This window comes from Mixophyes fleayi, chromosome 11 (assembly GCF_038048845.1).
Source record: "Mixophyes fleayi isolate aMixFle1 chromosome 11, aMixFle1.hap1, whole genome shotgun sequence".
In the NCBI taxonomy this organism is placed as follows: domain Eukaryota; kingdom Metazoa; phylum Chordata; class Amphibia; order Anura; family Limnodynastidae; genus Mixophyes; species Mixophyes fleayi.
In genome coordinates this window covers 42371321-42387405 of record NC_134412.1, presented here as the reverse complement: position 1 = coordinate 42387405, position 16085 = coordinate 42371321, and the positions used below count along the sequence as shown (strand labels likewise).

The 16085-nt window shown below is 41.4% G+C and overlaps 1 protein-coding gene across 1 annotated transcript in view; it reads right to left on the bottom strand.

The window, feature by feature from the left end:
* Nucleotides 1-10713: 10713 nt before the first annotated feature.
* LOC142106763 (serine/threonine-protein kinase SBK2-like) overlaps nucleotides 10714-16085 on the bottom strand; it is a 243145-nt gene continuing 237773 nt past the window's right edge. The window contains exon 4 of the mRNA XM_075189769.1: nucleotides 10714-12251. Within this exon, the coding sequence (XP_075045870.1) occupies nucleotides 11691-12251 (561 nt within the window). The 3' untranslated portion in view covers nucleotides 10714-11690. The remainder of the gene's footprint in view (nucleotides 12252-16085) is intronic.

The following is a 16085-nucleotide window of genomic DNA, read 5'->3' as shown; positions in this document are numbered from 1 at the left end:
CAGTAGGTTCCCCCAATGTTTCCTAAAGACCCACTTCATCTTTCTGGATTCCTTATAAAACAGGTTGATGAAGGGAAGGTTCTTGGGGCAACTCTGAAGTGCCTCATACATTTTCTGTAAGAGATCCTCTCTATCTCCCTCACCTTAGTATAGGCCTGTTCAATTAAACGTGGGTTATAGTTTATCTTACGGAATCTGCTCTGAAGTGTGGTGGCTTGCAATTCATACTGCTCCAAGCTGAAGCAGTTCCAACTCGGTCTCATAAATTGACCTTTCAGGATGTTACACAATCAGTTGGTATGGTGGTTGCTAGAGGACGGGATATCAGAATTCAAGTTCACCTCCTTAAAGAAAGTTTTGCTTTCAATGTAATTGCTTTCAATGTAAATGTCCAAGTTCAGGAATTCAACCCTTTTACTACTAAAGTTAGCAGTGAAATATATGTTTAAATAATTGTGTTTAATGTGACTCAAGAATAGACCCAATTCTTTCCTTTTCCCCGTCCAGATGCAAAGTACATCATCTATGAATCTGCACCAATGAAGAATGTTGCTGGAGAAGGGATTATTGTCCAATATGTGTTTGTCTTCCCAGTGGGCCATAAACAAATTCTCGTAACTGGGAATGAATTTCGTGCCCATAGCAGTTCCACAAATCTGCCTATAATACCCGCTGGAATTCCAGAAATAGCTGTGATGTAGGACAAAGTTATTACTTTCTACAAGAAAATCTATTTGTTCTACAGATAGCTTATGTCTTTCTTTAAGATAGTTTTGGCATGGTTGCAGCCTGCTTCGTGCTCTATGATGGTATACAGTGACATAACGTCACACGTCATCAAGAAATAACCTTCCTTCCATTCAGTATTTTGGAGGATTTCTAGTGTGTGTGATTCGTATCCCTCAGGTAACTCCTTTGTTGGGTGACAAGAGGTTGAAGGAAAAAGTCAATTTAACTTGATAAGTTCATTGTGATGGAATTAATGCCCGATACAATAGGCCTACCAGCTGGATTAATTAAAATTTTGTGGATCTTTGGCAATTGATAAATCACTGGTAGTCTCGGGTTCTTGTTAGCTAGAAATTCTAATTTCAGTTTGTTAAGTATACCTATTCGCATTGCTTTTGCTAGGTCTAGGAATTTTTGATATTCATTAGTGGGATCACTTAGGAAGTGTTCATAAGAGGTAGTATCACTAAATTGCCTTTTCTATTTCTGATAAGAAATCTTTTTTATTGAAGATAGTTATCGCCCCTCCCCCTCCATATCAGCCGGCTTAATGACTATGTTCTGGTTGGTTTCCAGCTTTGTATTCTGCTTGGCTTATATTGGGGTGATCAGTTTTCCTTTTTCCTTTTATTCTTTCAAGATCTCTTTCTACTAACTTTTGAAAGGTGATAAAGCCTTTGCAGTGCTGCGGATAGAAGGTGGACTTGCTTCTAAAGTTACTATGTACATACTGTTTCTCTGAGAAACCACCGGCCCCTAGTGTGGTAGGTGATGTTTTCCCAGAGATACGAATAACCTGTGGAAATGCACATAAGTTTCAAATTTCATGTGGTCTCTCAGGTGCTCTCAACCTTCTTCAAGAATATTAATATTTATATTTTTTGTAAAAAGCGATTTTTGATTGCATTTATATAATTTTGCATAACATTGAGCTTTCACCAGTGATTACCTAAATTGGACTTTTATATCAGCTCCCAGGGTTTAAAATATTTTCACAACCTCAATAGAGAATGGTTTTCAAGTGCAACTGTATACTTTCATGGTGGAGTGACATGGTTCATTATCATATGGGTCATGAAGTAAAATATGTGGACCAGCCTACATAAAAGGCTCACACTAGCGATCACCGTTCCACCACCAGAAATGCACCAGAGTCCGGTTCCTTCCATTACCGGACTCTGGTGCATTTCTGCTGGTGGAACGGTGATCGCTAGTGTGAGCTTCCCGGGAATTTGCTCAACTCTGAACACGCTTCTAACCACTCTGAGGATGGTAAGGGTCCATCTATTCCCCAATGTCAGGATCCGCCTGACGCTGCCGCTATTTTGGTTTTATTGTTGATTGTAATAAATGTTATATGTACGGCTTTACACTATGAAGTTTTTTTCTCTCCTGGGATCTTTTTATGAATGAGTGGGACTACATGTTGGAGGATCTTTTTATAGAAGGAGCGAGATTCATATTAAAGGCTTGTAGTTATACACCTTTTGGTGAGTGTGTACCCCTCAAGTCTTAAGCCTCTAATCCACATGGTGATCCAGTCTTGTTATTCAATACACGGAGATTATAAGGGTGTTTTTTGTCCCTTTGAATCTTGTTTACATTTTAACACTATGTTTTGTCCTCTTTTTTTCTTTTGTATGTCTGACCTATGAGGATTTATGAAGCTCCATGGAGTTTATCAGAAGACTCTTTCGTTCTTTGGATATAGGACTCTTTGAACTTTTTTTGAACTTCCTGACTTTATTGTATCTCCTGACTGGAGCCTGCCTGCAAATATCTGGTTTTATATAAAATGAGAATGTCGTCCAGGTATACTACTACATATGAATATAATAGATCACGGAAAATTTCATTAACAAAGCTTTGAAAAACAAAGGCCGAACGGCATCACTAGATATTCATAATGACCGTCCCGAGTATTGAAGGCCGTTTTCCACTCATCGCCAGAATGGATCCTAATAAGGTTATATGCTCCACGTAGGTCTAATTTCGTGAAAACCTTAGCACCCTTAATGCGATTGAACAGCTCCGTGATCAATGGGATAGGGTACCGTTTTTTGATAGTGATGGCATTCAACCCTCTGTAGTCGATACAGGGACTGAAGACTCCATCTTTTTTTTCACAAAGAAAAATCCGGCCCCGGCAGGTGAAGATGAGGGTCTAATGAATTTGAGCAGAACAGATGGGTTTAACAGACGTCAAGCACTTGTGAGAGCATGCAGAACCCCATGCGATTATTTGTGAAGAAGGCCAATCCAGGTGGGGTGAGTGAAGATGTAGCCAGGGTAACCCAAGGATGATGGGGCTAATAGTTAGTGGCAGAAAAAGAAAGGAGATTTTTTCCCAGTGGAGTGCCCCAACTTGCATGGAGATGGGTCTGGTCTGTTTGTGAATGCTGCCATTAGGGAGACGGGAACCATCAATGCCGGTAGTAACCACAGGCTTCTTCAGTGGAACCGTAGGTAAGGCAAGCTGGGTTACCAAAGATTGTGAGATAAAATTCCCGGCTGCACCTGAGTCCAGCAATGCCATGGATGGAATGGACCCTGAAGGCAAACTTAAAGTGACGGGAAAGGAACATGTAGGGTCTGGAAGGGAAGTTGGAGAGAAAGCAAAGGTCCCTAGCCTGACCTCTCCAGGTCAAGCTAAGGTCTGTTGTTTCCCGAGCGCCGGGTACAGGAGGCTAGAAGATGACCAGAATCTCCACAATATAAACATAATTTGTTCTTCATCCTTCTGTCCCTCTCCTCAGGAGTTAGACGGGAGCGTCCCAGCTGCATTGGCTCATCCACAGGAATGGATGGTGGAAATCAGGGCCCTGGACGAAAGATAGGGTGTCTGAGTACTTCCTTCTCGGAGGTTCTCTTCTGGAACCGAAGGTCCATCCGGTTACAGATAGAAATTAGGGCGTCCAAGCTGGGTGGTAACTCTTGAGAGGAAAGGATGTCTTTGATTTTATCTGATAACCCTTGCCAAAAAGCAGCAACTAGCACCTCCTCATTCCACTGGAGTTCGGAGGATAGGGTCCGAAATTCGATAACATACTGCGCCACCGAGCAGGAACCTTGACGTAGTCTCAGGATGCTAGATGCCGCGGAGGTCACACATCCGGGTTCATCGAAAATCCTCCGGAATGCAGAAGTAAAAGCTGACACATCATTGATGAGGTCGTCATTTCGCTCCCAGAGGGGAGAGGCCAACGCCAGGGCTTGCCCAGATAGGAGGGAGACCATATAGGCCACTTTTGACCTGGGAGTGGGGAAATTCTGTGGTAGGAGCTCAATCTGAATGGAGCACTGATTTGAAAATCCGCGGCAAGATTTTGGATCTCCATCGAATTTGGAGGGGGTAGGTAAACGCAGAGAGGAAGCAGCAGCCTTAAGGAATCTCGGCGACTTGAGGTTGTGGTTGGACAACCGGGGCAGGCGGAGCCACCTATAGTGCATCCAGGTGGACTGTCAGCGTTTTTAGACACTGTAGTAATTGCATCTGGACGGCGTCTTGACGCTCCACCCTTCCAACCAAGTGTTGAAGCATGTCCTTGGCGGAAGGTTCTCTGTCAGGATCAGACATGGCTGGTTCTTAATGTCACGGTTCCAATGAAGGACAACTGGATCCTGGTGGTTCACTGGAATTGACGTGACTTCAGCTAGGGGCGCAGAGTCTAACAAGCGAAAGGTGTTCACCAGTGATTCCCGCAAGGGAATTTGGACTTCGCGGCTTTCACTTGCAGGTCACGGCCCCCCAGGAAGTTCCCAGTGAACCACAAGAGAGCGAGAGCGTAGACAGATGATAGGTAGTATGCGGTGCTACTGGCAACTGGCGAGAAGATGAGCCGAGGAATGTTGCTAGGAGCGGATCTACCGGATAGCCTGTTGCGTTGCCACTGGAGGTGGTAGTGAAAATGATGCAATATCGGCACTAGGAGAAATAGGTGGAGTATACTGTGGCGTGGAAGCCCGGAGGTGCAGGAACTTGAAAAGGCAGAGCAGGAATCCCCGGGAACTAGAAACGACACAGGAGCTGTATTCAATACGGGTGTCAGAGACTGACTGAAAGAACCAGCACAGATTTCAGGTCAGGAGGTGTCTTATAGTGTAGTTCCTATTAGGCAGCCAATAGAGGGCAGTAGAAACACAGAAAAAGGATAGGACGTTCCGCGCATGCGCAGAACCAGTGATCGTTGAACCAGGAAGGAGAGACAGCACTGGAGGGGAGCTGCAGCGTGGAACCAGGTAAGTAAGACAGGACATCAGGCGGGGGGAGCAGCGGAGGCCCCAGTTGCACATGCCGGCTCCAGCGCCGGACAGCGGGAGTGCGGCATGTGACAGTGTGCATGCGCAGTGACAGCACAATACTGTTAGAGGAAACAAGCAGCTTGAGGAACAGAAGCAGTGAAAATCTCTATAGACCAGAGAACCTGGGATTTTCATCTTGATTATGGGTAAATCTGATTACCCATTCTCTTGTACTGCCCACTGTTGTTTACGAATAAGACTGTCACTTTGTGTAGCGACACGTGTATCTGAACTTAAGAGATGTTGCTATATGGAGTTTTTTAACATTTGATTATAAGAACAAGGACTATTTTTAACGAATAGCTAATATGCCTGCTTGAGATTGACAAGGACAGATATTATTCATATCATGCAAGTTGACATATTTATGTATCTTATTTTTGTTGGTTTTATTCTGTCTGGAGTGATGACCCTTTTGCTACATTTTTTGCATCAATACACACTGTTTGCCAATATATGGTGTTGGTACTTTATAGTCCGCATGTACATGTTATCTAATTACACCTAGGTCGTCTTGGGACCTCTTGTATACATATATTATGTTACTTGGGTGGGTTGGAACCCCCCTCCGTACCCATTTCTTCCCTTAAATAATGAAGCCTACACCAACACTAATTAGGAAGCGCAGATACCTAATCATGGTTTAAAGTAACTGTTAGGGTTCATGGTTACTAGGATAAACTTTTAGAGCAGATGGTATGGAGGTCTTCCCCTTTAGCAGCCGCCTTTCCCGTAGAGCTTTATGTGCTCGCAGGTACTTAGATGTCCCCAGGTCTTAAGCTCTAGTTTAGTAAAAGCTTATCCTTGGGGCTGTAGAGTAGCTGGAAACAGGAGACAGTAGACAGGATGATATCGGGTAGTCAGAAGTAAGCCGAGCTCAGGGATCCGTAGCAGAAAGCGTGGTCAGAAACAGGCAAAGGGTCAAGGCTGGCAGCGAGCAAGAATATCTGAGTAACAAGCCAGAGGTCAGGGTAACAAGCAAACAATTAGGGTCCAAAAAGTTCAAGGCTCAGTAACAGTGATTCAATCCGAAGTCAGAAGACTATAAGGAAGCAGGTCAGCTAACACATTACTGAGTGCTATAACCGGAAGCTAAGCTAAGCCCTCCCTGCCTTTTATATCCACATTGACCAATGAGGAACCAGCGTTCAACATCCCTAATTTCCTCCCATCGTTATAGGGGAAACGTCCTGGTCGCTGCCCTGGTGACGGCTGGGGCGTTGAAGGGGAAATGACATTCCGGTCAACATAGTGAATGCCGGGACGCAGCCAGACAGACCCGTGACAGTACCCCCCTTGAGGAGGGGTTAAAGAGCCCCGACATCCTGGTTTCCCAGGGAATTGTTTAAAGAACTCCTTGAGTAACCTATTGGCATGCATATATTTCTGCATGCCAAGAACATTTCTCCGGTCTATAACCTTTCCAGTACATCAGGAAGTGGACTTGTCCTTGATCTCTTTTGGAATCAAGATTTTTTTTAACAGTGAATTCCTGGCATCCCTTGACCTTGACACAACAAGGTCTGTGAGCTTGCAGATATTTCCGAGGTTCCCAAGAACATTCCTCCAGTCCATAACCTTTCCAGTACACCGGGAAGTGGACTTGTCCTTGAACTCTTTTGGAATTTATTCAACAGTGAATTCCTGGCATCCCTTGACCTTGACACAACGAGGTATGTGAGCTTGATGAGGCCCAAACTTCTGAGACCAGGAAACTGGTTTGAACAGAGAACAATGGAAAGACTTCAGGATTCTAAGAGAGCAGGGAATATCCAGTCTGAATGTCACAGGATTGACTTGTTTGGTAATGAGAAATGGTCCGATAAACTTGGGATCATGTTTCTTGCAGGGCTGGTGAAGTTTAATATTCCATGTAGAGAGCCAGATCCTATCACCGACTTTAAATGAACACTGCCTACGATGTTAGTCTGCAAAGTACTTAAATTTGAAAGAGGCTTGCTTGAGGGCTGTATGGACCTTCCTCCAAATCCAGGTGAGGCAAATGGCAGGGCTACGAACATCAGACAAGCTTGAGGGCACTATAAAGGTCAAGGAATTAGCCTGAGGATGGAACCCAAAATTACAGAAAAATAGAGAAACACGTGTGGAAAATGGCAGGCATTATTGTAAGCGAACTCTGCCCAATTAAGCATGGTAGCCCATTTATCGTGGAACTTTGAAACATACAAGCAGAGAAATTGTTCTAAGGACTGGTTTACTCTCTCAGTTGGACTGTGCATGAGACTGAGCTTAATTCTGTACTTTTGAAATAAAGTACAAAAGGTTTCCCAGAAGGTAGCTACAAACTGAGAGCCACAGTCAGATGGATAGAAAGTCCATGGAGACGGAAAATGTGCTGTGTGAACAAGGAGGTCAAAGTTCATGCACACGGTAATCCGGTTAAGGGTACAAAGTGGGCCATTTTGCTGAATAGATCTACAGTTACCCAAATGGTGTTGCAGCCAGAGGACTGGGGTAGATCTACAATAAAATCCATGGATAAGTGTGTCCAAGTTCTTTCTGGAATAGATAAAGGGAAAAGAGGACTTGCAGGAAAATTGTGGGAGGTTTTCTTCCTAGTGCAGAACTCACAGGACAACACAAACTCCTTGGTATCAGAAGGCGGAGACAGCCCCACAGCACACGGGACAAGTTTTTGATGGTCCTGGAGACTCTGGGATGCCCGGAGTCTCAATGAGAACCACTCTTTTCAGATGGTTAGGAATGAACAACCTGTTAACGGGAGTCTCAGGAGGTGCCATTGTTGAAGCTTGCATAGGGTCGTGCCCAGATCTTGTGTGAGGCTTGAAACAATAAAGGAAACCGGAAATATAGAAAAGGGATTGACAGAAGATGAATGTGTGGATACAAAGCTGTGGGAGAGCGCATCCAACTTGACTTTCTTGAAACCTAGTCAGTAAGTAATAACTAACTTAAAGCGGGTAAAGAAGAAATCCCATCAGGTTTGCCTGTAGTTTAATATTTTGACTGACTGGAGGTATTAGTGGTTTTTGTGGTCAGTGAAGACAGAAATCTAATGCGTAACTCCTTCCAACTAGTGTCACCATTCTTCAAATGCCCATTTGATGGCTAACAACTTCCGGTTACCATTTCTGAGAAAAAAAAGCACAGGGGTGCAGTCTCTGATTTCGAGGATCCTTTTGCGAAATGATAGCACCCGAACCCATAACCGAAGCAATCCACCTCTATAATGAAAGGAAGTTCAGTATTCGGGTGCCTGACGATACAGTGATGAAAACTTTTTTCAATGTTGGAAAGGATGCCAAAGCTATGGAGGACCAATTGGCTGTGTCGGCCCCTTTCTGGGTAACAGCAGTGATGGGTGCCACCAGAACGGAAAATGAGCAAATGAACCTCCTATAATAATTTGCAAAACCTAAGAATCGCTGGATGGCTTTTAAGTTTGTAGGAAGCACCCAATCCAGGATTGCTTGGACCTTGCTGAGATCCATACAAAAACCCTTGGGGGAGATGACATATCCCAGAAAAGTTACTTGAGTGACCTCAAACTCACACTTTTTGAGTTTGGCGAAAAGCTGATGTTTGCGGAGTTTTGAACATGTTGGCGATAATGTGTCAAAGATTGCGAATAGATCAATATATTGTCTAGGTAGACCACTAATATTTGCCTAACATCTCCTGTAACACATCGTCAATCAAGTCCTGGAAAACTGCGAAGGGCATGAACAAATATTCATAGTGTACCGAATGGGTATTAAAGGTAGTTTACACTCTTCACCCTGACTGATCCAGATGAGATTATATGCTCCCCATAGATTGATCTTAGAAAAAATTGTTGCCTGCTTAAGTTGGTTGAAGAGGACCGAAATAAGCAGAAACTGGTAAGTATTCTTTGCTATTATTTTGTTCAGGCCATGATCTATGCATGGCTTTAAACTCGCCCCCAGCTGGGACTTGGAAGGTCTAATGAAGCCTTTATGTAGGTATTCCTCCACATATTCCTCCATAACCTTAGTCTCCAAGATAGAAAGTGCGTACAACCTGCCCTTGGCCAATGTGGACCCAGGAATGATATCAATGGCAGTCATACTCCCAATGAGGAGGAAGGGAATCCGCTTTTTTTCTTAGAGAAAACATCCTGAAAATCCCTATAAGTGTATGTAAGCCGTTTCGGTCAAGGATGTAGAATCCGCAGAGGTAAAGTCAAACAGGTTGAGGAGCAGATATATGATATCCCCCTTACTCCAATCAATATGAGGATTATAATACTGGAGCCAGGGATGTCCCAGAATGAGAGAAACGGAAGGGCAGGAGATCAGGTAAAGGGAGAGGGTCTCAGAATGTAAGGGGCGGGGGATCCATCCACAGCAACCCTGATCTATAATGAGAGGTCAGGAGTACCAGCCCGGGTACACCAGCAACGAGGTACACTAGCAGCGTCAGTTACCCAGAAGGAACGTGGTTCTGATTGCCATAGGAGCTCAGTGGCAGCATTGTAAGCCCCTCCTACTGCAGCAAGAGGGCGCATTTGGGATACTGAAAGGGAACGGTGGCAAAGTAAGCCCAGCCGGTTCCCAGCAACAACAGACAGGGTGGCATAGGTGGTCCATCCTGTCACAGTGCCCATAAAAAGTTGAATAGATTGAGACCTGGAGATGATCCTGCTGTCAACCAAGGGATTACCATCCAAACAGGGCAGGAACCAGAACAGAATTCGGGAAGCTGCTGTTAGAAAGCTTGTGACAGTAGATGCTGAGGAGCCAAGTAAGGTGGAACAGGACCCCACAGACAAAGACACTTGTGATGGGGTGGTGGAACAACAGCCACATGAAGAACCATTTGTGGATAGTGGCCATGGGTTAATCTTTCAACAATTGTTCCCAAAAATGTATGAATCCAGCAAAGATTTACATGCAAAAGGGATCACAATGCGAAAACCATTACAAACCTTTACTTTTGAAAGATTTATCAATGTGATTGTTCATTGTATTGGGAATCCACCTGTTGCCCCTCCTGCTCCAGGTGCACCTGGTTACCCTTCTTGCCCTGTGGTACCTATTGCCCAACCTGCCCCTATTGAACCTGCTGCCCCTCCTACCCCTGTGGAAACTGCTGCTCAGTTGAGCCAGAGTCAACTCCATTGAAGCAACACAGAGAATAATTGACCAGGTGTTTAATTTTTGTTTGTCACTTTTTTGCCTGTTTGTTCCACTAAATGCACTGTTTAGAAAAAAAATGTAAAATAAGATGAAATCACATATGCCTTGAAGGCTGAATAATCTTGTGAGTCTGGAGGACTAGGATCGACATCTTCTTCCTTCTGGCCAGCAACCTTGGTCTCTTCCACCCATGGAACCCTTTTCCGAATGGCAATATGGTGAAAAATTCCCTTATGCATTGTAGATTTTTGAAAATACACATTGTAGACAAATCATTCTTACCGCTAAAAAAACTTGGTCCATCCTAATTTTAACCTTTTTTAATGTTCTGTGTCAAAACATTTTTTTAAGAAAAAGCAGCATAAAACTCTAAATAAAGCTTATTAGTGTGAATTGTAATATAAACTGTTCATGTATATGTTGTATAATGAAATAGTTGAATAAAAACATGATATTGCAGTTTGTCTCGTAATCTGCTTTAATACATACATATATTATAAAAATAGCTGTATAGATGTTAACATTATAACTAAGGTGCACTTCAATCCATTCAGATATATGACAATTGGATTTTAAAAGGCAATTGTACACATTTAAAAAAAAATAAAAAAATAGCATATTCCCAATAAGCTGATTTGCCCATTATTATTAATAAGATTTCTACTGAATTCTGGTAGAAGAAATTAACATATATTAAAGGAGATGTTCACTTTTACAGAAGGCCACTTCTGTCTAACCCATCCCCTAGAATAGACTATCCCCCTGGTACATGCTGGTTTTATTAATCTATATCCCTCTGCAATACAGCTCAATATTGTAAGAGAGTAACTTGCCCCATTTGCTGTACCAGGGAGTCAGATTACAAAGAGGCAAACGTCTACAAGAGTGAACATCCCCCTTTAAAACTGTTCCTCTTTGTGCATTAAATATTCCAAGAGCTTGCACATCCACCTCCTGTCACTATTTACTATAATGCACAACTTATAAGTCTAGCTAGATTGATAGTAGTAGCTTTTACAATAATGTACCTTCTCTGCAAAATAGTTAACCATTGATACTACAGAGAAGCTTATTTTAAAGACTAAAGCATAAAAAATGAATAATAGTGTTTGCAAATTATGTTATTATTAATTGGGGATATTAATTTGAAACAAAAAATAATGAGACCTATCTCTTAAAGCTGACACAGAAATAACTTGGCCGTCCTTGTATTTCCTAGAATTATTGGTTTAACGAGTTCACAAGTGTATGGATAGGTTTACCAATCAGAGACTAGGTAGTGGATATGACACGCACAATATTTATCTATTTAGTTGTAGTCAAGAGCATTGTTATAGAGCCAAAACTACTCCAGTGACTTCAAGTCTGGAATAGCAAATGCAGATTGGTCAAGTAAAGGCGTTGGGCACCTATACTTTCCAAAATGGGGTGATCAATCTGCTTTAAAAATACATAGCTGTTCACTACTAAGTTTATTTTTGAAATATTGTGAAATGCTTTCATAAGTGTACACTCATTTTATAATTCTTCCAGTGATTTCCAGTTTTCCATTCTCCATGGAAAATCCAGATACCATAAAGCTTTGTTTACAGGACTCCTTTCAGATGGATTCAAAGCCATTAACTCCCTGAACATGTCCATAGCATCTGGTGTCAATCTTCTCCAATGCCAAGATAAATCTTCTTTCCTGCCAGTTTCTTGCCACATAATGAAATCTTCAAAGAAGGGGTCAGATGACAGTGTTTTCTCCCATGGAAAATACCCCGTCATTAAACAAAAGAGGAGAACACCAAAGGCCCATGCATCTAGTGTGAAATCAATAGGTATTGCTTCCCCATTTTGAGTATTGCTTAATTCTGGTGCAGTGTAAGGTATGATACCTGATACAAGTTTAAGCATGGTGCCTTTGGGACGAGTTAAGCCAAAGTCTGTTAATTTGATTCTTTGACAATCAGGACCAAAAAGAAGCACATTTTCAGGCTTGACGTCTCGATAGACCAGATCTCTACTATGGATGAACTCAAGTGCGCTGACTAGTTGCTTGGTATACAGTTTGGCAATTGGCTCTGGTACTCCTTCCTGTTTTAACAAATAAAAAAATGAAAAATAAATAAATACATTTACAATGATAATTATTGCATCAAGTTTGAGATTTTCTCTAAGGATGTAACTGTTTCAAAGATATAAAACTACTGAATGTAGCATAATTCATTCAACTTGATGAAGGCGAAAGGTGTTTTATAGCAAAAAAAGCTTTTAAATACATTTTAAAAATAATTTGAAAACATATTCTTTATTGAATAATATTTAGGATTATTTTAGAGTGACTTTGTGATCTTGCTAATGTTGCAGATTTTGTCATAGGAGATGCGTGATGTTTGTGATCAGTGATATAATAATGTTAGATATGTTTTATGTGATATGATCATTAATGATGTTTAATAATGTTATTTAGCATTTTATTTTATCTGATGTGATCAGATAATCATTGGAGGTAAAAGTAATTAAGCATTGTGTGCAACCCCAATGCCATTTCTAGCATTTCTTCACTTTTAATATACTCTTTAAGTTACCATTGTTTTTTTACCTGTTTAGTATTTATGTTTTTTATAGGGATGTTCAGTGACCCCCGTGTTTTGGATCTGTATTAACTTTGTGTTTTGGTATTGTTTTTGGCAAAACCACCCCCACATTTGTTTTTGGATCTGTATCTTTTTTTAAAAAAAATTGCTAAAAGATGCTAAAATCACATAATTTGGCTCTTTTTTGTGCCTACATTATTATTAACCTCAATGATTTCCAATAATTTCCAGTCAATTTTTGTTAAATGACAAGAGCACTGCTACCCCTCCTGTTTGTGTATGAGCAATGGCCCTGGAGACTGGAAAGGGACAAAAACACTGAAACCCCTGTTTCTGTGTGAGCAATGACGCTGGTTCTCCTGGGGAAGGAGGTACTTATGGAATCCAAAACCTGCGAGATCCAACAACACAACAAAGATGTTTTGCCTCGATTTAGCAGGAAAGTACTGAGTCGTTTCGGCTCAGTACTCGGTTCTGCGATGTTCGGGTGAGTTCGGTTTTCGGAAAAACCGAGCCCGAGTATCTCTAGTTTTTTAGAAATTAACACATGCAAGAAATTGGGCTGCTATGGATGCATTCTTAACTGGCCAAACCACTAAGGCTTTTCTGATGAGTTATACTTGAGGCTGCATTGTTTTTCAACTGAGGCTTTTAAGTACAAAACCATGCAAGGTATCCGATCAGTTAGGTTTTTTTCTTTTTCTTTTTTTGGCATCTTTTTATAGTTTAATACAAAAAAAAAATTAGTTTCAAATTAAGGACATTTTGAATCCTTGATCGGAGTTCCCTTGTATTGTCCATTTGTTAAATGAGCAAGGTAGTTAAAGTTGAATGAAGCAAACAAATAACTGTGCAATCACCTTCAAATTATTTCATTTGTTGCTGTTTAATGTTTCTAAGTGAAGCTATGTGCAAAACAAACTCTGCTGCCACTGCCACCTCTGTTTGTCTCTGCCATTCCTAACCAACCTTGACACTCCAAACTTACCTGGTTCCTTTAAAACTGCTCACATACTGCCTAATGCCACTGGAGGAAATCTAACTCCCTGACACACTTCCTTAATTTCAAGTTTATCTTCTCCTCCTACAGCTATGTCCTCTCCTCTCCCAAATAATGCTTCATTAAGTCTTTTATCTCCTCTTAGTTTTCCAACTCCCTCATCGATCCTCTGCAATCTGACTACCGCCCATTCCACTCTGCTGAAACTGCCCTGACTAAATTCACGAATGATCATCTATTTGCTGAGTCTAAAGGCTTCTTTTCCTTGCTTATCCTCCTGGACCTCTCTGCAACCTTTGACAACGTAGACCACCTTCTCCTACTGTGCACCCTTCACACCATTGTCTATCTAACACTGTCCTGCCTGTCATGGATTAATTCCTACCTCTCACACAACTGTTTCTCATTTTAACCTCTCTGTTAGGTTAACAGCAGAAAGTAAGGAGTGTGAATTACAATTACAGCCTTTATATAATAGCACAATTGACCAGCAACAAACAGCATATTCAGATAATCAGATGCAGGGTATCATATGCAGATTTATCAGGTTGATCAGCAACAAACAGCATATTCAGATAATCAGATGCAGGATATCATATACAGATTTATCAGATTGAGAATTACATACAGATTTATTAGGTTCAAAATCATATGCAGGTGGCTCTGCTATCAACAAAGAGAAATGGTTTGGTCTCGACAAATTATGTAATCTTGGCCCCGCACCCTAAGTAAACATCACCATTTGGCCCTCAACAACCACTTATTAAGTGGGATTGATCTGGGAGTTTGCCATGCTCTCCCGGGATTCCTGTAGGACTTCCAGAAATTTGGGAATGTCCCAGACATTCTGGGAGATTAGGCAATTGTGTCATAGCTGTGTTATGAATTTTACTGCAATGTGTCCATTGTATAGTCCTGTAATTCTATGTACTCTTTTGTTGTAATATGCTCTCTGTTGGAGCTTCAGACCATTTGTGGTGCCCAAATAATAATAATAATTGGGGTGTCTTGAGACACTGGAGCTGATGCAGTGTTGAAGGCATCTCAAGGTGCATCCAACTCTATATCTGTAGCATATGCTCCAGGTTTATAGCTGGTGTAATTATCCACATACACAGAACCAGCTTGCAAGTGCAATAAAACTTTATAGACATTTGTTTTCATAGGGAAAAACACATATTTTATTAGGCTTCATATAATCCTTTAATATATGCACATGCAATGAAGAAAGCACCCAGCAGCTTCAGGGGTAAAATTGCAACCAGAATCAGATAGCTAGTGCCTGCGATTGTCATCATCACCATCATCATTATCATCATCATTATCATTATCATCATCATCGTGTATTTGCACCAGCCCCTAGGCTGTAGAGTTTTTGTAAGTATGTGCAGTGCAAAATCACACAACTTATGCTATGCAAATGGGCATATGTTCATTTGTGCATATAGTTTTTTGATAATGTTACATCTGTATTCTAGGAATTGGCAAACAATATATAGGAATTGGCAGCTACGTTCCAAAGGTAGATTACATAGTCAGTTTGACAGTTAATAAAACTTTTAATTTTATATTTAAAATTAGTATAATATTTGATCTGAATTTATTACAATAAGTGTAATACAGTCCCAGGTGATTTATAGATTATTGCCACATTTTTTGTAGCCTGCTGGTCTTGAAATCAGCCAGCTTGGAATTGGTCGATCAATGTGTGAAATGTATTTTCCTTATTAGACATTTTATCTTATATGTATAGTATCCCTATATAAATCTGGATATAATTACTAATCACTATTTTGGTGACAGTATAGCTATCTAGTACAAATTTTGTCAATGCTCGAAGTGGAAATTTGAAATTAATGGGCCCCCAGATACTTTTGGATATTTTGATAGTGTGAAATTAATTTTAGATGCATTTTTACAGTGTATATTATAATGCAAAAGATATTAAATAATGCAAGGCTACCCGCCCTGTGTCCCCTACCACTCCTGTGTTTGTTCACCTCTCCTTTATGTCTTTCTTGTGACCCTTCAACTTTTACTTCTCTGGTACCTGTCCAGTCTGCCCATGTGCTCCTAACATGATCCAAGGTAAGTCTTCTTTCGCTCTCCATCTGCTCTCCTCTGTGCCCGAGCCCCTGCTCCTCTCAACCCATACTTACCTCCTGCTTCTCTCACTACAACCCTTACCCCCCTGTTCCCATCTATCTATAACTGTCCCTGCTCCTATATTTCCTTCTCACTAGTGAAATCTGAATCAGGAATATATAACATACCTGCCAACTCCCCCGGAATGTCCGTGAGACTCCCGCATTTCGCGAGAGTCTCACGGAC